Raw genomic sequence first — 22,379 nt, 5'->3', positions numbered from 1 at the left:
GGCAGTCAAATTCTGACTACTAGGTCTGACCGCCTACAAATCTGTCCCGACATTTTATTTCAGAGCTAAGGTACTTTCAAAGTATGCAGCGCTGGCTCTGTCGGGAATAGCAACAATTTTCATGTGCACTGGGGAAAACACTTATATAAATTCTTTTATTTTCAAACACTTTTACTTATTTCTATCTTTTTTCAAGTTAATGAAAGAAAACACACACGTTCACTCTCCAAAGCAGGTGGTTTCCTTAAGAATAATATCCATTGGAAGATGTTTTAAAGTACACATTATGTCAGACAACAGAGCAGAAAGTACTAAAATCTGTTACACTTACAGAGGAAAAAATAACAATGAAAGGTTGTGGCACATCCAGGGTATCACCAACATTTTTTTGACTAATTAATGGGAATTCATATTCTGCTACATTTTAAAAATTTGTTTATATGTGGCAAGAAAAAAAAATCACTGTTTTACCAGAACATTGGTATCTACTAGTAAAAGATATACCGACAAAAGAATTCTCAATCTGAAGCAAGATATAATCATATACAGTGACTGTACTTTAAAGATTATTCCAGTTTGTCAGCTATTCTCTGTACTTAAAATGAGAAAGGTTAATATCTCTCAAACCACAGAAACGTTTTAATTGTGACCACTGTGTGAAGTTTTTCATTTTATTCATGTGCTAACTATTAAGTAGATCCAGCATTGCTATACAAAATGTTGCCTGGTTATGTTTTCTGTGGACTTACTAGTTTGTATTAAATGTTTTTTAAAAATAAATGCTGTATTTTACACAACTTTATTATTCTCAATATTTTTATACTTCTATTTAAGGTCTTAAACTACACGTTAATCTGGCATTTAGAGAAAACTAAAAAGCATTATTCATCGTACTCTTACACTCAATGGGAATTTAACTTCTCACACATTGCAATATTAAGTAATCAATAAACTCTAAGCATAAGAGAGATCTTATCGAGACTGAAATGGCTGTAAAGTTCAATAATGAAAGTTGAAGGCGCCCTTATGAAAGGAAGACAAGATTCACTTACATTTAAAAGGTTTGGAAGATTATCAACAACAAATGAAGTATTGTCAAGTGAAATGGAATTCAGAGTTCTTTCTCCACCACCCATTACAATATAGATGTGAAGCACTACCCTTGTTGGTAAGAAAAGGAGTGTGGGGGACAAACACAGTGACTTATGTCCACCCGCATAAAGGGTTTCTGTCATTAATGGGAATTATGTACACACATCACTGAAATACAAAATCATGGGTTCAGTTAGGCTTATTATGGAGGCCACAGAGGGCACATCTACACCTGGCTAAGAAGCCCATGGCTGGCCTGGGTCAGCTGGCTCAGGCCCTGGGGCTGAAAAATAGCTGTGTAGACATTTGGGTTCGAGCTGGAGCTTGAGCTCTGGGACCCTGCCAGGTTGGAGCCTGAATGTCTACACAGCAATTTTTAGCCCCGCAGCCCCAACCCCACGAGCCTGAGTCTGCTGACCTGGCGAGCTGTGGCCATACCGCACGTCTTTTACACTGGCTACACCTACACAAGGATATTGGTCAGCAGGATTTGGAACCCCCGTTGCACAGGTATAGCAGTAGGCCTACTGATATGAAGTGAAGGGGAAGTGAAGTGATGCTACAGCCCTACTCTCATCTTGCCTCCTCTGAGGCTGGTCCTTCTGATGGTTGTTATAGCTGGTCCCTGACTTGCTCTCCCCAAACCTGCATCCAAATGATAAATCTGCCTCTGAATGTGTGCGCTGGGTCCTTGACCTCACAACGAACCCTCTGCTGGCCAAGTCTTAATCTTCCCTAAGTATCCAAGCTAATAAATCAAACTTTTTAGCTTTCAAATAGAGATAATGATTCTAAAGAGGCTAAATATGAAAAGAAAGAAGATAGGTGTAACCAGAAGGCTTAAGTTCTGATAATGAAATATGGAGCTTTAGACTTTTAAGTCACTTGTTCAAATCTAGTCCAAGTTTGGTAGTTTGTCCAGTTTTCAGTGAACAGATGTTCCCATTATAAAACTCACTATCACAATTGACACCCATGCTGGCATTTTCAGCAGTGGCATCAAGAACTACATATACATAGATGCTGATATTGCCCTCTTTTTTCCTTTCTATCTCCGTATGTGCCTTGTTGGGGCAGAAAATGGGTGGGAGAAAGAACATAACTCTGTAGGGTATCCTAGATTGGTAAATAAAGGAATCAACTGCTATAGAGTGTATTGTAGCTATAAGCTTCAAAGGATTTGATTATTTTTATGCCTAGTAAAAGCATGTGCACTATGCAAGTTCGAGTTACCTAACTATTCAAATCACATACTGTATGTCAAAGTGCAAGCTGATGTCTTTAGAAGATCAAGAAGAACTTCCCAACTATAGATGTACAGCATTATATAACTATCTAGATATGTAACTGAGAAGGCTTCCTACAGAACATGGTACAGACCACTGCCAGACATAGGACACTGTGACCAGCAAAGGGCACATCCAACCACAATGTTGTCAGAATAACTAGTCAATTAGTGTTTTGTAAGATATCATATGAAAACTGGTGACATGCTGGTGACCTCCTGAGGTCTCTTCCAACCCTAATCTTCTATGGTCATGAATATCGTTGTGTGATTGTATGTATGGGTTGTGCAGAAAGAAGGGTGGGTGTGTGCGCGCGCTAGAAATAAGTTCTGAAAATATCTTTTGGAGACAGTTGATAAAACAAGCCTGCCCTAGACAAAGGAATTTACCTGTCTGCATGTATCAAGCTAACAGGCGGATAAGAAAACAGCATGGCTTGATTACAAGCAAAGGGCAATGAAAGTACATTTGCATCTAAGATAAACAAAGTGATCAAGAGAATCAAGAAAGCAAACTGACCAGATGATGAAGAAGAGGGGTGGAGCTTGCACCCCAAAGAATTTGCAGCAGGGGAGAGGGACTTTGTCAGGGTTTACTTTTTAAAGAATACATTTCAAAGATTTTCCAACCTGTAAAAAGAAAGAAAGAGAACTCCTTTTCTATCCATCACTTAAGGAACAAAGGGATCAGCACCCTCTGAGTCTGTCAATGGTGGATCCACCTACCTGTGGGGCTGGAAATGGCAGAAGCTTGATGTGATACTTTTGTGGGAATTCTGTGCCACTGCACAATGCAGGATTTTGAAGAAATTAACATTGTGCACGCAGAATTTCCTTTCTCCCACAAAAATCGGCTGCAGTACTGATGGCCACCATTAGGGGTCAGTGGACTTGGCAGAGCCCAGCTTGCACATAGAAGACACTGCTGCAGGGAGGGGGAGGGAGCGAGAAGTTTCCTGGCAGCTGCAGTTCCCAGAATGCCCTGAAGGAAGGAGATGATGGTGCACAGGAAACTCCATGCAAGCCTGGCACAGAGCATTAGGCTGTTTCTCCATCTCGATCCCTGGGCTGTGGGGGGAAGGGAGGCTGGGTGGGGAAGGGGTGGGGGTATCTGGGCCAGAGGGACCCATGGCTGAGCTCTTGGGGGGGAATGAGGGGTGGGTATCTGGGCTGGGAGGCCCACACAGTTGGACTCTGGGGAGAAGGGTTCGGGTTTATTGGTTGGGGAGGCCCCGCAGGTGGGCTCTGGGGGGAGGGGGTGTCTGGCCCCAGCTGGGGGCAGGGTGGAAAAGGAGTAGAGAAACAGCAACTGGGTTATCACAGGGATTTCTTTAACTCTGTATTCCTCGGGAAATTTTTGTGTCTGTCTGTTTTGTTACAGACATACTTGCTGACAGGTATTTTGACATAAATTACCAAAATAACAAACTGGCATGATTATGTAGTGTTATTTTGACAAATAAAATTTGCAGAATTTTAAAATATTGAGCGCAGAATTTTTATTTTTTTGGCACAGTTTTTAGTTTTTATTTTTTGGGGCATAGAATGCCCCCAAGTGTGGGTCCTTGGCTAGACTAACAGGCTGGTGTGTGCACTCTCTCTTTGGAGGAAGCAAACTTGGTAATTTCTATGAGTGACAAGTGACAGGGGCTGGATGTTATGGACATGTTTCCAGGAAACTCAGGAACGTTATCTGCAAGGCAAGCTGAAGACTGGCAGAGTCTTAAGAAGTTTGCTGGTGAGGCAAGGAGCTGACACACCATTAGCTTGAGAAATAGAAGGGGAAGTGAAGAAGATGGAATATAGACAGGTAAAGAAGAGTAACAGGAAATTATGTCAATGGGGAAAAAAATCAATAATTTATTTGGGAATGATCTGGCAAGGAAGAAGATTCCACCTGGAAATCAGGATTCATTTTTCCTTCCTTACTCCTTCTCCCCAATTCTGTTAATTATTTTCTCTGTTTTGCCCCCTTTTACTGTATTTTTAATTAATCTTTCAAATCCCTTATCCTGAGAAGCATCACTTGTGCACTTTATCTTCTTTCGAATTCTCCGAAGTATGGATCTCATCTTAATCCACTGTAGTCATTGGAAAAACTCCCATTGACTTCAAAGGGTTTTGGATCAGGCTTTATGCTCTCACATAATAATTACAAGTCAGACCATACTCATTCCTCATGGCTCACAAAAAGAACAAACATAATGGCAGAAAAGCTGTCCAATGACCAGTTGTTTATAGAGGAAATTGACATACCGCTTCAGAAACGAGTGGCCTGATTTTCAGAGTTGTTGAGCAGTCACAGCTCCTGCTGACTTTAACAGGAGTACATGTGGCTCACCACTTCCAAAAAAAATCAGACTAGAAAGTCCTTGTAATTAAGACAGCAGCAAAAGACAAGTAATGTATGACAGGTCAGCTGCAGGTTAATCTCAGTGCCGTCTGTCTTCTTCCCTCTCCTCCACAATCTCAGCTTTTCAAAATCATGCTGCAAAGCTCGAGGCAAAAGCTAGATACATATACAGATGTCGTCACTCTAGGAATACTCTTCATTTTCTGGCATCTGTGCTGTTCAGCTGCCAAACATGGCCCAAGCCAGGAGACAACAGTTGGCACTTCTCTAGAAAAGAGTCACAAGAGCCTTATGCCCCATTGCCAGCTACAAGAATAGGATATCAAGTAAGTCTTGATTTTGAATGCAAGCGCCAATGTGCTTTTAATCTGTGCTGCCGTTTTCAAAAGTAATATTGAGTCGAGAGTAGCCTATTGTGTTTACTTTTCCTACGTGCAGCGTGTCTGGAATAGAGATGAGCTTGCTGGCCTTTCAAACTGTGCAAGATAGTGTCAAGATCAGCATGAACTGTATCTGGAAAAGTTAAAGCCACATTCAACATCAAAACTTTAAGCTATTCATTTTTTATTTCTAGAATTCATGATGTTGTTATGCAGTTAGTAACAGTGAAGTGAAAGCCTTTGATATGGTACGAGTTTAGCTAAATAAAAAGGCAGAAAAATACTTGTTTGCTATCAAAACAGTGACAGCATATATGATTTACTTAGTGCTCCTAAATAAATATTCAGGTGAAAGCAAAATGCAGGCATCTAATGGGTTTTCTTTAATAATTTTTGTTTGTTTCTTAATATATTTTGAAGCTGCCCAGGTAAAAACTGACCCATGACAGAATTAAAGTAAAAATCTTGGACCAAAACCTCATCTGGCATCAATCAGCATATGGTGATTTGTACCATTTGAAGATATGGCCCTGCATGTATTGATAAGGTGTTAAAAAGGAAGTCACCTTTCACCTCAAGATTCCTGCTAGCCCTATATTTCTAGGATTGCTAGGTAAATGCCAACATGAAGCAAATATTCTTTTTTTGTTTTATTTTTGTTTTTTTTTTAAATAAAGGAAAGCTATGAATCATTTATTTTCAAAGTGTAGAATGTGCTGGTTCAAATCCACTCCCCTTGCAGAAGAGAACTGATGGGAGGGGAGAAGTCCTCAGAAAATGCTGACATCAGACTCAGCATTTCTGCCACAAACCAGTTCTTTATTTTAACGTTACCATGAGCATACAATTGTGGCACAGTGATTCATTTATTATGACTGGGTTACCATAACTGTTTCTATTATTAAGCTCTTACTCACTCATTGCCCCAATCTAGGCGAGCAGTGATATGCCGTTTTACATCCTTCATCCGGTCATGGGTGAGATGGCCAACAAGCACCTGCCTTCTCAGGTCCAGGATTTCATTCATTATGTGCCATAGTCGATGAAAAAGATCCCCTTCATTTCTCTGTCAGATATACGAACAACAGTTATACCAACTGAGGAGGTCAACAATGCGAACAGGTACATTGTGAGGTGGGGACAAAAGCTCTTCTAGGACCCTCCCTAACTTCTCCCTCTGTGCTTCATTCTCTCTTGGCCCCATCTACTGTGATCCTCCGTCAAAGAACAGGTGAGGAGGGTAGAAACAAATCCAGAGACTCAACATCACTTCAAGCACAACCTAATTGTGTTCACTAAAGGCTAATTTTGAACCACTGCCTCCATAGCCTTCACTACTTCTTGCCGGCCTGAGAAGCAAAGGGTCCGTTTCAGTCCTTATTTAGACATGCCTGATTACTGGTAGTATATATCATGGGTCAACTGCAAATACTTATAAGCACAAGTTTTGAAATCTTTCCTGACAGGCACCTTCTGCTTAACTTGACTCTCAAACAGGGGGAAATATCTGAATTGCCTTATGACTTCTTCACCCCACATTTTCCCACCTTAACAGTGGTTAAGGGTATATTTCATTTCCCGTAAAAACCAAGGACATCAACAGTCCCCTTCCCTCACCAGTTCCAACTCTCACTAATTAACGTTGTCATATTTCTTGTATTGTCTGGAGAACCTTGTTTTGAGGAAGTGCTTTGAATCTTTAAGATCTGATGACGTAACACAAAGTTTTGAAAAACATTGTGTTCAGAGCTAGTTCTTCTTATCCTGGCACAGTATCTCCTCTTCCTCTTTTCCTTGTTACTATGAACAGCTGCATAAACACAGGAACATCAGCTGCCCCTGCTGCACAATTCCCATGAGAAGTCAAAATCCTCTGTCGCATCATTACTGCGTATCTGTAACTTCTGTACCCAACAACCCCTCCCAACCGCTTTGTTTTGTCTTCCTTATTTATTTCATTTACAGCATAAATCCTTTGAGGCAAGCACCAAGCCCACTTTTGGTGCCAAATAATCATAATTGGTTGCTATGAAGAAGATTAAGCAACAGGATCCTATGAACTTCTTAGCAACACAGGTCTTGATACTCATGCACAGGTCCCTTAAAACAGAAACAAACCAGAATATCTAGATGATAGAGCTGCTTCCAGATGGAAAACTCTGAAAAACATTCCATCAGGCACCAGTGGGTCAATATTCCTTTCAGTAAGTGATAGCAGGCCCTAATTTTGTTGAAGAAATATACTTTTTCAAATAGCTCAACTCCAATATCAAATATAGGCTAGGCCATGGACAATGGACACCACCACAGGACACAAAATGTGACCTTCCTCACAATTATTTTAGTCTGATGTTCAATATCTTACAAGCTCTATAAATATTTTGGATATTTTATAATTATCTGCATTGTGGTTATGCCTAGTGGCCTTGATCATGGATCAGATGCTGTACAGAGACAGAACAAAAATATGGTCCCTGACCCAAAGAACATCTTGTTTTTCCAATTGTCACTCTTGCTGAGAAATTAAAATATCCAAAATATTAATCAAATCTATGCTTTACAGCTGCACTTTGGTACAAAAGGTATCCTAGTATTATTGAATACATTGATATACTAAAATGCTTTTGCCTACAAAATTATAAACTTAAGGAGGGATTTTTTTGTTTTGGTTTTGAGGCAGAAGACGAGGGAGGCTTAAGAAAGACCCTAGAGATGTATTAATTTCACTTTTATTAGAAACGTAGTGCAGAAAAATACAAGTTAGCAGAGAAAGATTCCCATGAGTTAAAATAATGAAGAACAGTTCTAAGCACCTTAATAAGTACGTACATTTAAAATAATTGTATTTACAGACTATTTGGTGATATATTAATTCAACTAATCATATATGTTACGAAATTAGAGCCCACATATCTTACTACAAAAAGGAGTAGATTCCACATCCCTGTCATATTAAATATGTACAGGAGCCTTATTTAATGAGATCTCTTTGCTTGACTCACATTAAATAATGAAGCACTGAAGCCTATCTCAAATTAAGAAGTAGTGCATACAATTTCATTACAGCTTCACTGTCAAATTTAATTGCTATTGTGTTACCTGAAAAGCAAGAGAATCCCAAAGGGAGACAGACATGCTTTTATAGGGTCCTGTACAAGATGAAAACACACCAGACAGATTAGCAAACGCACGCAGTCTTAGGCTGAAAAATAAACTGTAGTGCCATCAGATTAAAAATGTGGTAGACTAGCTGCTTCTATAGCACTCTGCCTTATACGAGCTCTACTGACACTAGCCAGGCCTGTTGTTTTATGGACCATAGAGAACCATTCTTTACTACTGACAGCAAAATGGAAAATGACTAATTTCTGAATTTATAATTCTAATTTTACTCTTCTGACAAACGAATCCTTGCAGTCACTTTTGGATCTTTAAAAAAGTTTGATTTCTACTTAATGGCAAAACAAAACAAAAAACGCAACTTTCAACTCCCCTACTGCTCAAATATTCTTAAATCAAGAAAGAAATGAAGGTTACTTACCTATAACCAGAGCTCTTTGAGATGAGCCTTTACATATTCATACTTGTGGGATCAAGGTGCCTGTGATGCGAGCTTCCAGAACATTCTTACTGGGGCCACTTGCCCCTCCCTCTCCCTTCCATCCTGGAAGGTTCAGACAGTATAAAAGGGGGAATGGTCCTGACCAGCTCTCAGTTTCTCCCACTAATTCCAGAATTCTTAACATGAGACTGAAGAAGTGGGGAAAGGCGGTAGGGAATGTAAATATGCAGAGGCTCATCTGGAAGAAAACCGGGTACAGGTAAATAATCTTCATTTCTTCTTCAAATGGCATCTGCATGTTCTCACTTGTGGGAATTTAGCAAGCAGTTTATCCCCCAGGAAAGTAAGCTGAGGAGTTCTAGATAAACAAGCATCAGCTTTGGATGACAGTTCAAGAGTGAATAGAAACCATTGATCTTGCTCTCCCGAAACAAAGTTAACGAAGAAACATTTTTGCTAAAAGCATATATAGCTGCAGTATCAATCATGCAACATGATGCAATGGAGATTATGTCAGGGCATACCATGGAGGCTATATTTGTCCAGTAAGTCAAAGCCCTGTCAGGTCCCAATAATTGTGAAACAGAGCACATTAGATGGGCAACCTTTGTACTATGATGGATTAGCTCCTCATGTCAGCTCCGTTTCTCCAAGGGGTTGGAGAACTAGTAAATAGGCTTTGCCCTGGTATTAATCATGACAAAGTTCTCTGAGTATGCAAAGTATGATACCTCTCATTCTGAATGTAGGTGATGCCAAAGGATGTACAGACATCCTAGTGGTCTGAAAGAGATGCACATCTCTGACATTTTAGACTGATGAGATGGAGATGTCGGCAAGATCACCTGTTCTGTAAGAATGCAACTTAAAGGACATGGAACTATCTGAGCTGTCATGAAGGCATCTTCTTTTAAATAATGTACAATAATAGTTCAGGAGTTAATGAGGTCCATCCAGTTAAGAGATGCCCAGATGGAAGATGTCTTCCAAGCTACAGAGAAGATTTGACTGATCAAAAACTCCTGCTTTTCATTAGAATCTTTTAGATCTTAGAATAAGACTCATAATCAAGAGATCAAGCAATCTGGACTCAAGATGTCTGTCAGAGAATTTCAAACCTGGATGGAGACTTGTGTCTCATCTTTCAGGCAGGAGACCCAGTAGTTTGGAAACAAGGACTTTATGGATATTAATATCATACCCATGATACTGATGATAGAAGTGCCGATCAGTAACCATACCTAATGATAGCTAATGATTGGAGGAGGGATAGGTCAGTGGTTTGAGCACTGACCTGCTAAACCCAGGGTTGCGAGTTTAATCCTTGAGGGGGCCATTTAGGGAACTGGGGTAAAAATCTGTCTGGGGATTAGTCCTTCTTTGAGCAGGGAGTTGGACTAGATGACCTTCTGAGGTCCCTTCCAACCCTAATCTTCTATGACAGCAACTTGGTACCAACTGGACCAACATTCAAAAACCCTGTTACTTCAATGGCAACATATAGAGACTCTTGGTACTGATGTTAGGACTTATTTGTCTTTGGATCAAAACCATCCATAACCATGGTATCCATGTGGGGAAAGGACTTAATTAGTATTTCACAGAATCATAGAAATGCAAGGCTGGAAGGGACTTCATGAAGTCATCTAGTCCAGTTTCCTATGCTGAGGCAAGACCAAGTATATCAAGACCATCCCTGAGAGGTACAGTAACTCCTCGCTTAACACTGTAGTTATGTTCCTGAAAAATGCAACTTTAAGCGAAACGATGTTAAGCAAATCCGATTTCCCCATAAGAATTAATGTAAATGGGGGGGGTTAGGTTCCAGGGGAATTTTTTTCACCAAAAGACTATATAAACACACACACACACACACACACACACACACACACACACACACACACACACACACACAGAGTATAAGGTTTAAACGAACAATTTAATACTGGTACACAGCAATGATGATTGTGAAGCTTGGTTGAGGTGGTCAAGTCAGAGGATGGGATATTTCCCAGGGAATACTTTACTGCTAAATGATGAACTAGCAATTGGCTGAGCCCTCAAGGGTTAACTCATTGATAATGTAGCTTCACACACTACAAGGCAGCACAAAAGGAGGGAGGGGAGACAGCATGGCAGACAGAGACAGAGACACACACCATGTGTGAGAGATTGATGCGCATTGCCCCTTTAAGTATGCTGACCCCACTCTAAATACATTGCCTTGTTAAGTAGATCAACAAGCTGAGATGGCAGCTGCTGCCAGGAAGCTACCTCTGTCCTGAGCCCTGTCGTGTGTGTCCCCTGCTCTATGGAAGATGGGGTAAGTGGGGTGCAAGAGAAGGGGGAAGGGAGCCACCCTTACATTACCCAACCTTTTACACAGACAGACACACACACCAAGCAGGAGGCTCTGGGGAGCAGCTCCAAGGCAGAGGGCAGGAGCAGCACAGGGCAGTGGGGGGGAGGGACAGCTGAACTGGCAGCAATTGATAGCCTGCTGGGTGGCTGCTGCACAGGGAACTTAGGGCAACTGGGAGCTGGTAGGGGGGCTGCCAGTCCACCCTGGTTCCAAGCCCCCACCTGCTAACTGCAACAGGCTGCTCTATCTGCAAGCAGTGGACAAAGCAGGCGGCTATCAAATGATGTTATAAGGGAGCATTGCACAACTTTAAACAACCATGTTCCCTAACTGATCAGCAACATAACAAAACAATGTTAACCAGGACAACTTTAAGTGAGGAGTTACTGTATTTGTCCAACCTGGTCTTAAAATCTTCAGTGATGGGGATTCCACAATCTCAAGTGGCAACCTATGCCAGTGCTTAACTAGCCTTACAGTTAGAATAGTTTTTCCTAATATCTAACCTAAATCTCTCCTATTGCAGATTCAGCATTAACATTACTGCTTGTCCTACCTTCAGCAGACACAGAGAATAACTGATCACCATCCTCTTTATAATAGCCCTTAATATACTTGAAGTCTGTTATCATGTCCCCCTTCAGTTTTCGTTTCTCAAGACTAAACATTACCAGTTTTTCTAAACCTTTTACCATTTTGTTGCTCTCTTCTGGACACTCTCCAGTTTGTTCACATCTTTCTTACAGTGTGGTACCCAGAAGTGGATACCCTACTTTAGCTGAGGCCTCACCAGTGCCAAGTAGACGGGGACAACTACCTCCTGTTATCTCACACATACCACTTGCGTTAATATATCCCAGAATATTAGCCTCTTCACAGCTGCATCACATCGTTGACTCATATTCAATTTGTGATCCATTATAACCCCTAGGTCCTTTTCAGCAATACTACAACGAAGAAGCTAGACAGTGCTCAACAAACAGAGTGGACGAGCTTATTCTCACCTGTGGACGCTTCAGTCATGCCATGACTCATCAGGAGCATGTAAAGGCTTGTGACCAGATCACACGATACTAAACTCCATTTTGGTATCTGTACTTTTTCACAAACTAGGCTGGGAACCTAGCTTGGAACAAAGGGGTGCAAGCCATATGGAAAAACTATATAAGGGGGAAGTGACATGATGACTAGGACTCAATCCCCTACAAAACAACACCTGGAAACACTGGAGGAACAAAGACTGAACTGGGGAAGGGGGCCCCAGGTGGGAAAGAAGAAAGCCCTGCCTGTGGAAGGAAGCTAAAACCTCAGTCAGAGTGAGATATTGCTGATTCAAATCCTATCTAGTTTGTATGAGACTTAGATTGTGGTTTTGTTTAATTTCCTAGGTAACCTGCTTTTGATCTGTTTATCACTTATAACAACTTAAAATCTATCTTTCTGTAGTTAATAAACTTGTGTTATGTTTTATCTTAACCAATATGTCTTTGAGTGAAGTGTTTGGAAATCTCAGCTCTAGTAACAAAGGCTGTTGCATATTTTCCCTGCATCACGGGGGATGCAGACTAATTTAATAAGCCTGCACCGTACAGACCTCTGTGCAGTGCAAGATGGTATAATTCTCAGTTTATACTCCAGTAGTGCTGCAAAGCTGGGGAACTGGGCAATTGGTTGGTGCCTCTATTGTCGGTCCATGAGTGGCTTAGGAAAAGCCCTCAGGTGACTCAGTTGGATGTATGGCACAACCTGCTGTCATGTTGGGTAGTAACAGTCCCCAGAGCGGCTGGCTGGTTATCACAAGCAGAGCAGTGTGGGAGGCCAACCCAGCTGAATGGTTTGGGGGCACAGCAGTTCCAAGGCTTCCAGGCTTGTGTGTGTGTGTGTGTGTGTGTCCGTGTGTGTCCGTGTGTGTCCAGTCACACAAGTTATTCATGAAAATATTGAATAGTGCTGGACTGGGATAGACCGCTGTGGGATTCCACTAGTTACGTCCTCCCAGTTTGACAGAGAACCATTGATAACAACAGTACTCGGAGTACAGTCTTTCAACCAGTCGTTCACCCATCTTATAGTAATTTCATCTAGACCACATTTCCCTAGTTTGCTTATGAGAGTGCAATATGCCTTACTAAAGCAAATCAAAAGTCTTGCTACAATCAAGATATATTACATATGCAGCAGCATCCCCCCAACCACTAGGACAGTAACCTTGTCAAACAAGAAAAAGAGGTTGGTTTGCATTGATTTGGTCTTCATAAGTACATGCTGTCTATAACTTATTACCCCTATTGTCTTCAGGATGCTTAAAAATTGATTGTTTAATAATTTGGTCCAGTATCTTTCCAGGTATGGAAGTTACCCAGGTCCTCTTTGCTTCCCTTTTTCAAAAGAGGTACTATGTTTCTTAGACCTTTCAGACCTCACCTGTTCCTCATGAGGTCTCAGAGATAAATCACTAATGGGTCCAAGATTGCGTCAACTATTTTCTTAAGTACTGCAGGCTGAATTTCATCAGGGCCTGCCAAACTGAATATATCTAACTTAACTAAAAATACTTTTCTTTTCTTGTTTTGGCTTATGTTCCTTCCCAATTGTTGTTAATATTAATCGTGTTAAGTATCTAATCACAGATCTTGTTCGCAAAGACTGAAGCAAAATAGGCAATAAATCCTTCAGCCTTCTTGAAGTCACCTGTTATTAGCTCTCCTACCATGCTACGTAGAGGACTTGCACTTTCTTTTGTCATTCTCTTGATCCTAATATACTTATAGAACCTCTTCTTCTTGCCTTTTACGTCCCTTGCTAGGTAGAACACATTTTATGCCTTAGCCTTTCTGATTTTACCCCACTTGTAGAACAAGATAATATAAAATGGACCTATGGTTAGAGAACTTGTACAGTCCAGTGAAAAGCTCTTAAAGAATCTATGAATATATCATTTTCCTGTGGTAGATGAGATATAGGACCCATACAATGAGGATACTGACCTTTATGATCAGGAAATTTGACTGACAATTGGCTAGCATAAACTTCTTTTTGGTGATGTGTATAACGCATTCCCATAATGCTGTCCCATCAGAATTTAGACAGATTCTGACTGCATCTTCCACTGAAATCACAAACATTGGAGCAGACGAATATCAAGGTGAAGAATCCCTTACATCTTCTAGGATTTTTACTGCAGATGTCAGGAAGGAAGGAACTCCCTGGAAGGATGTTCTTCCCCATGTTATGAAACAAGGAAACTGGAAAGTACTGAGACATTATAGTTCATGTGTTCCTAGTCTCAAGAAAAGATGGTAAAGTCACAAAAAGCCCAACCAAGGCCTCAAATATAGCCTGGTATTCAGTATATCACATCAGAGCACCAATACTGAACCTGTCCACTGCCTGAAAGTTTCAAAGTCTGGAATATATCAAGGCATCAGTGAGCACACATCTCCTAAATGAGTACCCTTGTTTGTGCAAATTACTAGTGAAGAACCATCTGGACACTCTACTGATGGACAAGTCTATGCAAAGACTGATACCCAATCATTTGTCAGCCAGGTATTTAATGGAACTCTTGCTGCCACAGAAAAGAAAAGCCAGGTAGTAAGGTACAGTTTTATTGACAGAGGTCTTCTTTGACTCCAGTCAGAGTTATTTGTAGAGACAGACAAACATGTGACCATGGCACAGAAAGAGTACCAACTCTGGAATATGTCTGGAAATTAGGAAGAGTTCTGTTTCTGGAACCCAGAGAGCAATACAATGAATCTCAGGGAGTTAGTACAGCCAGACATTTTGCCCAGTGACACACACTGTATGACAGATGGGCAAATCTCATTCGCATTGTGGCCAGGAAACAAATCTTATGCACCATTAAGTGTAGGTGATGGATGTCTCAACACTTAGGCCTTGTCTATACTGGCAGTAGTGTGTGCAGTAAGTGCAGCTACATGCTGCACTGAGAAGGCTGCATTCGCACTGTGGCATGTAGCTACATGTAGCTGGGGGAAGGCACTGACTGAGAAGGAGGCAGCATGGAGCTGCTGGAGACTTTCCCCGCTGCTGGAACCTTTCCATGTTGGGAAGCCTGAGAAAAACTCAAGTTCATACCCAGAACCAAGGGAACTGACAGGCCCAGAACTAAGTAAACTTGCTTTTTCCACTTCCGATAATAAGAGAGCCTAACAATGGACAGTCCCTTTTCTCACCTCATCTCAGGGCAAGAGTCTGACAGATAGAACGCTGGAAGGGAAAACTTTCTCCCAGACAAGCAGGGGATCTGAAAATGGCCAGACAGGAAACACAGTGTGTAAACACTGTCATGTAAACTGAGGGATCCACCATTCCAGATCTGATCATTTCTTTTTTTCCAGTGTTGCGAGACCTCCACACTGATCTGCTTCTTTACACCACTCTGCTGGGCAAAGAATCAGTGAGGCCAGAGTGCTGCAATAATTTTTATAGTGGGAAGTGATGATGATGAAAACCATGTATTTGGTGTTTGTTATTTCTATTTCAAGCTAGTGTGGCAGCACCCCCAGCACCCTAGTGCCAGCACCACAGAGTGAGGCAAGCAGTTCTGCAAAGATCACGGTGTTGGAAATGTAGCACTAGACTCCATCGATCTGGGTGAATGTTGGACCTTAGTGGTAAAGCACCTGTAAACAAGTGACTCAATGGTCAAAGATGTCAGATCCTCATGCTGGCTGGATCCCAGGTAACAGATCCCTTCTTGAAGAACTGCCAAGCACAGTTTCCATGTTTAACTGTAGAATCTGGATTCAGACTCTTACCAGCGATCCAAAGCAATATTTATCAGACATGGATTCATATACATTTTTTTGGTTTGTTTGGGTTTTTTTTTGGGGGGGGGGGGGGAGGTGGGGAGGTTTGGTAGCACTCAATCAGTGCTCTCTTGTGGATCCAGGTTTTGCAGCCCCAGATCCACACTAGGCTGCTGGATCTAGATGTGAGTTTCGTAGCTCCATATCCACATTGGGTGGCAGAAATTGGAAACCGTAGATCCAGATCCTTTGGAAACATCAAGAGAGACACTTTAAGCACATAGGCAGGTCTCCTAGGTGAACCTGAACAGGGCCAGGGACCTTGACAGTGACCAGACTGAGATGCCTCCCCTGTGCAGCAGTGTGAGAGGCAGCCAAACTTACTTCTAAGGGACTTTTTTGAAGGTGACACTGAACTTATTCAGTGTCATCTTAGCTGACTGGGCCTGGTGAGCTACCATACCCGTTAAGGTGTGTGATGTGGTCCAAACAAAGCAAAGGCTGGATGGAGATTGCCTTGTGTCATTTAAAGGAAAAATCTGGCTGACAAACTATAAACAAAATTTGCATCAAAAGGGCAGAAAAAGGCAAAGAAAAAAACAAGAGGCAAGCATCAAGGACACTATGTGCAACTGGAGCTTGCTGAACCTTCAGCAGTTAGAAAGGAACTGAGGGGTAGTCGGAACCACTCTCCGTTTTATACCTTCAGAACCCATCAGGATGACAGGGGGAGGGAAGGGCAAATGGCCCCAATGGACACTGCTTTCCAGAAGGTTCCAGAAGCTTTCAGTGCAGGAACCTTGATCCCGCAAGTGGAACTATGCAGAAGAAATACCGCTTTGGACATTTTAAAGGCTGCCCCTGGGATTTGTTTGGCTGGAAATTTGCAAGACCCAGAGAGTACTCTGAAGAATCCTGCAGTTCATCCTGCCAGTTTAACACACTGTAGAAGTACTATGTTTATAAGCAAACACATTTTTTTAAACAAACTTTCCCCAAGTGGCAATCACTGCAGCAACTTACTCCGGAAAGCAAGAGGTACATGTACACTACTAAATTACTACAATATAGGCCTGCCTGGGGGTTCAAATATACTGAAAACGAAATGCACTTCCAATGCGCCTCTGCTCAAAGTGCTGGAGTGGTGAGGGTTCACAGAACAAGAGATGCAAGCCACCTAGGCAGCACCACTCTATCTAATGACAACGCTACAGATCTGACTCAAAACACTTAAATCAAGAGCAGTCTTTCCATTAACTTCAACAGGCTTTGGATCAGGCCCTCTCTCTTTATATCTGGTCTGTGCTAACCACAGTAAAATAGGTTCTTTAAAAACACAAATGCCATGCAACCTGTGTAGAAGATGCCTGCAGAAACAACTCTCAAAATTTCCTGATCTAAATTTTCTAAAAATCACTAGTGATTTTGCACATCTCCATTTTTAAGTGTCCAGCTGGAGATATCTTAAAGGGATCTGGTTTTTCAGAGGGCAGATACTCAGCGTGTTTGGAAATAAGGTCCCTTAGTAAAAATAAAATGTAAAAGTTAAGTCTAGCAATGAACAATTAAGGGATCCAGTCAATTCCCCTAATATTCTATGACTCAATATGACCCAACGTATCTTAAGCTTGCCCCTTATTTTGTTCTGTATTGAAAAATATGCTGTTAGACATACATTGTTGAATCTATATGTAAGTTCAGCATGCAAAGATTGTGAAAGGAACATCGTTCGAGGAAACATTCAGATTGGTCAGTTGTATAAATTCTCTCACTGATGTGTGGGTGCAGTAGAAGAATATTTTACTCACAGAAATAGCATGATTGCATTTGTTTAGTGCTATAAAGTCTGTTGATTATAGGATGTTTAAGTGTATGCAAGACCCTTCAAGTTCATACTTATAACTACATTATGTAGTAACTAACTCATATAGTTTTTTTTTGCAGTCAACATCATAACATAGTTTACTGGAATACCACATATGAACATGTTAATAGTAAGGCAAGTTAGAAGAGTATCCTTTAGATAGGAAATTGGATTTTATGATATACGAGTAATTTGTTATTTTGACCGTTGCTTATATTTTACCTAATTATAGGGTGCATAATTAATGTTGGGTGGGTTATGTAAATTAGACCTGGCAATAGTCAATGATGGACAACTGGCTGGAGCCCTTAATCAGCCATTTCCAGATTCAATATTTGACTTTTATAAAGCTGTGGAACTGTCACAAAGAAAATGTAATTCTGGGGAGATGCTAGCTAAATGCCAATGAAACACTTTCTGCCTTATCTCTTTCTAACAAACTTTGGGGGAGAGTTCCCTTTTTTAAAAAACAAATTCCTGAAATTTAAATGGAGTTTGTGTGTAGTGTCTGCAGGTGGGGAGATCAGTAAGGCCGAAAGTGACATACTACTTCTACTTATTGCATTCATAAAAGGTGATGGGAGGGAAGGAAAGAAAATTCAAACTGGGTAGGGTATAGGATTAAGAATGGTGGAGGGAATGTTCAAAGTGGAGGGCTTCTATCAGTTTTGTGTATCTACAAACCTTTTAATGTAGATGAAAAGGCTGCATCTATCTATGGTCCTCTGTCTCTATGTCCTGGTGTTCCCTGCCTCTCTCAGTGCCAATCCTCTATGCCCTATAGTTCCCCCTCTCCATGTCCCATAAGTCCTGCCCACCTCCCCAGAATCCCCACATTTGTAGTCAGGGAAGAATGGGACCATGTCCCTTCCACTCCCCTGTCCCCCTTTCAGTCAATTTTCTTAATGTTTATAAAACATTACTGTTTATAGATTTAAAAACCATTACTAACATGGCTGGGCCACAGCTGCAGGTATCAGGAAAGGGAAATAAAACAAGGAAAAAAGAAACAATGTGTTGTTCATGGCCACTATGTTACAGGCATCCCTGCCCAGAGCAATTCCTTGGCCTGGCTGAATACACTGGTCTACAATTTTTGAGAAGTCATCTGCTTCAGAGATAAAATGTGATATTTATTATGTATTTTGATGTGCTGAATTCAAATATGACAATTAAAACAACTAATTGGCTACTCTTTCTAAGATATTTAAGTTCTTATATTTTATGTCTATGTATATTGTGTAGATAGTAGAGTTTTAATCATCAATTGTAAACCTAGGTCTTTTCATGTGTTTATGCTTGCTTTACATGATAATATTTCACCTCTCCTGTTTATGTAACACTTTAAAAATCACCAAAAGGGTTATAGAAATAAAATTTATTATGAAACAAAAAGGCAAAAAACTAGTATGTACATAGTTCAGTCCTATTCACTGTCTTCTCGGCGCTTCTTGGCTTGTCTCTTGTATTCATTAAATGGAGCATCTCTTGTCAGTGTCCAGCAATAGTCTGCAAGCATTGATGGGCTCCATTTGCCCTGATAGCCTGCCAGGAGATTCCACTGCTGTAGTCTGGAGCCCAACAGCTCTGCCTTACTCTTGAGTAGTTCCAAATCCCTGACAAGGTCATTCAGTTCACCTTGTGTTAGGAGGTGTGGTTCAGAGGAGGAGGATGGGAGAAAATGTGGGTCCTGTGACATCGATGGTTCAGGACCAGAAGTTTCATCCTCTTCCTCGTCTGACTCAAGTGAAAATGATTCTGGTGCATCAGGAACCGGCAGTCCTTCTCCGTGGGGTACTGGGTGTATAGCTGATGGAATGTTTGGATAATGCACAGTCCACTTTTTCTTCTTTGACACACATTTCCCAACTGGAGGCACCATGCAGAAGTAACAATTGCTGGTATGATCTGTTGGCTCTCTCCAAATCATTGGCACTGCAAAAGGCATAGATTTCCTTTTCCTGGTCAACCTCTGGCGAAGATTTGTTGCACAAGTCTTGCAGCATATGTGTGGGGCCCACCTCTTGTCCTGATCTCCAATTTTGCAGCCAAAAGAAAGGTGATAGGCTTTCTTAACCAGAGTGGTTAGACTGCGATTTTGTGATGCAAAAGTCACTTCACCACAAACATAGCAGAAGTTATCTGCACTGTTCACACAAGTACGAGGCATCTCTGCTCACTCTGGCTAAACAGAAATGTGTCCCTTTGCAAAATCAAACACTGACAAATAAGAGAGCACTACACTGTATGATTTCTAGAGCTGATATAGGGCAATTTGTTCAGCAGAGTGATGTAAGCTTCGTTATGATTGCATCATCCATGACTTCTAGGAATAACAGGATGCAATTCATATCATGTATGACGCAATACCAGCTTCAGATTGCATCATTCATTGTTTTGCCTCAAAAGCAAGTACTGTCCAAACCCAGTCATAGATTTATTCAAAGATCCAGTCAAAGATGTATTTTAGTCATTTCTGGTTTAAATTGAGATCCCTTCCCTTTATAACTCACTTATCCTCCGCCATTCCCAAGTCAAGGGTTGTACATACTGACCCAATAGCATATCTTGAAAACTAGAGCCAATCAACAATTTTAAGCATCATTTTCGTTTTCAGTGACCCAGAATTAGTAAAGTTGGACTACATTTATTTCAGAAGCATTTTGGCTGTAGAGCAGTGATACATGCAGTGTCAGGACTGAAGCCTTCTTGAGCTTGGTCCAGAAATAGCAACAAAAGATAGTTTGCTTCAAATAAGGGAAAAACCAACCAAACTTACTGACCCTCTGAGCCACATATGAAAATTTTCCGACATTCCAGAGCTCGGGCACACCTGCCAGGGCTCATGGCTTCAGCCCCGTGGGAGGCGCCTGACAGGGGTTGTGGCTTCAGCTCTGCTCCTGCTGAAGCCTCGAGATACCCCTCCCCACTGGGCAGACGTCTCTACACCTATACTACTCCACTGCAAGGTAATGGTTCCAAGTTGTCCCCCCACTCCCCGCCCCATCTAGTAGGTGGGAAATGGAGGGAGTTGGTGGGCTCCGCAAGCCACACTTTAATGGTAAAAGAGCCACATGTGTCTCACAAGCCACAGTTTGACCACTCCTGAAATGGTCCCTATCTTACACCATCCCCAACAAGCAATATATTCTTTCTACTTAAACATCACAGTCAATTTCCCAAATTCTCCTTGCTTCCTGGTCTAGGACATGATAGTGTGTCCTCCCTGGACCTGGGGACAGAGTGCACTTCCTCTTCCCTTTAGAAATTCTCCCTTCGCCTCTTTTTTATGCCCTAGCTCTAACAAACCTCTAGCAAACCTAAACCCTACCTTCTTAAGCCTTACGTATGTCCATTCTATCACAAGATCTTTAAATCATATTCAACTTTGAATAGCTCCCACTAATCCTCTGCTACCCAATCATCAAAATATTAAAATGGTACTTTTGCTCAACGAAGCGAATTTGGAGTTTGTAGGAGAAGGCATTTTAGAAGCATGAACCAAATCCTTGAAACGCTATAACAGGGGTCAGCAACCTTTCAGAAGTGGTGTGCCGAGTCTTCATTTATTCACTCTAATTTAAGGTTTTGCGTGCTAGTAATACATTTTAACGTTTTTAGAAGGTCTCTTTCTATACATCTATAATATATAACTAAACTACTGTTGTATGTAAAGTAAATAAGGTTTTTAAAATGTTTAAGACGCTTCATTTAAAATTAAATTAAAATGCAGAGCCCCCGGACCGATGGCCAGGACCCGGGCAGTGTGAGTGCTACTGAAAATCAGCTCGTGTGCCACCTTTGGCACACGTGCCACAGGTTGCCTACCCCTGCACTATAACTTTAAAACTCCTTTTCAGATTTTTTTCTCTCCAAACTTTCAGTAGTAAAGGTTCAATAGATTTTATAGAAACGGATGGAGGGTGGTCACAATTACAAGTTTTTGTGAATCCATGGGAAATAACTTTTAATCAGCCTCCTTTCCACAAGTAGTGCTGTGATTTCACCTTTTACAATCCTCCTGAATTAGACCTCACATAAGAAGCACATTTATCCCTATTTAGCGAAACTCTTATACACATGCTTAGCTTTGGGCATGTTAACTTAAGCACCACTGACTTTAATGGGACTTAAGCAGATGTTTAGGTGTGATGCCGAATAGGGATGGCCTGACGTCAATGCTTTGCTGAATTTGGGCTCTACTCAGGAGGTGCTGAGGTAAGTGAGAATGGATTCCCTCTTTGAAGGCTGGACGCAATCTATAATCAGGCCTTCAAATTAATGTATGGGGGTTGGTTTCTTTGCAAGCCTTGCAAACAGAATAATAGGGTTCTCAGATCACAGGCTGACCCATGCTGAGTTTGCAGGGTTTTAAGTATAAACAAGGCAAAAACAATAAAATTGTCCTTGCTAAGAATAAAGTAAAAGGTACAGCAAGCCAAAATAAAAGCTGTTCTCTCCCATCCTGCCAATATTTTTAAAACTAACCTATATGCCATACTTATGTAACTGACAACTTCAGTACTTGCATTTTAACATCTCTCTTCTGTCTGGCAGCAGGTCATTGTTTCAGGTCGGGAATCACACTTTTACTTTGTGCAACATATTTTATCTTACTTTTTACCTAAGTATCAAGCTGTTTTCCTTCCACTGGCTATTCAGCATTTCTTTCAAAAGAAGTTCAAAGTCAGGCTTGTGGGTACTTG

General features: G+C 41.2%; 1 protein-coding gene across 5 annotated transcripts in view; it reads right to left on the bottom strand.

The window, feature by feature from the left end:
* DOCK4 (dedicator of cytokinesis 4) overlaps positions 1 to 22,379 on the bottom strand; it is a 423,715-nt gene that overhangs the window by 249,479 nt on the left and 151,857 nt on the right. For 4 of the 5 annotated variants that reach the window (XM_050935998.1, XM_050936000.1, XM_050935999.1 and 1 more), the window contains exon 6: positions 6,028 to 6,176. The exons of the other annotated variant lie outside the window; for it this stretch is intronic. In XM_050935998.1, coding sequence (XP_050791955.1) covers positions 6,028 to 6,176 — 149 coding nt within the window. The remainder of the gene's footprint in view (positions 1 to 6,027; positions 6,177 to 22,379) is intronic. 5 annotated transcript variants of the gene reach the window in all.

This window comes from Gopherus flavomarginatus, chromosome 1, assembly GCF_025201925.1.
Source record: "Gopherus flavomarginatus isolate rGopFla2 chromosome 1, rGopFla2.mat.asm, whole genome shotgun sequence".
In the NCBI taxonomy this organism is placed as follows: domain Eukaryota; kingdom Metazoa; phylum Chordata; order Testudines; family Testudinidae; genus Gopherus; species Gopherus flavomarginatus.
The sequence above is the reverse complement of the archived record's forward strand: the minus strand, read 5'-3'. Positions and strand labels throughout refer to the sequence as shown.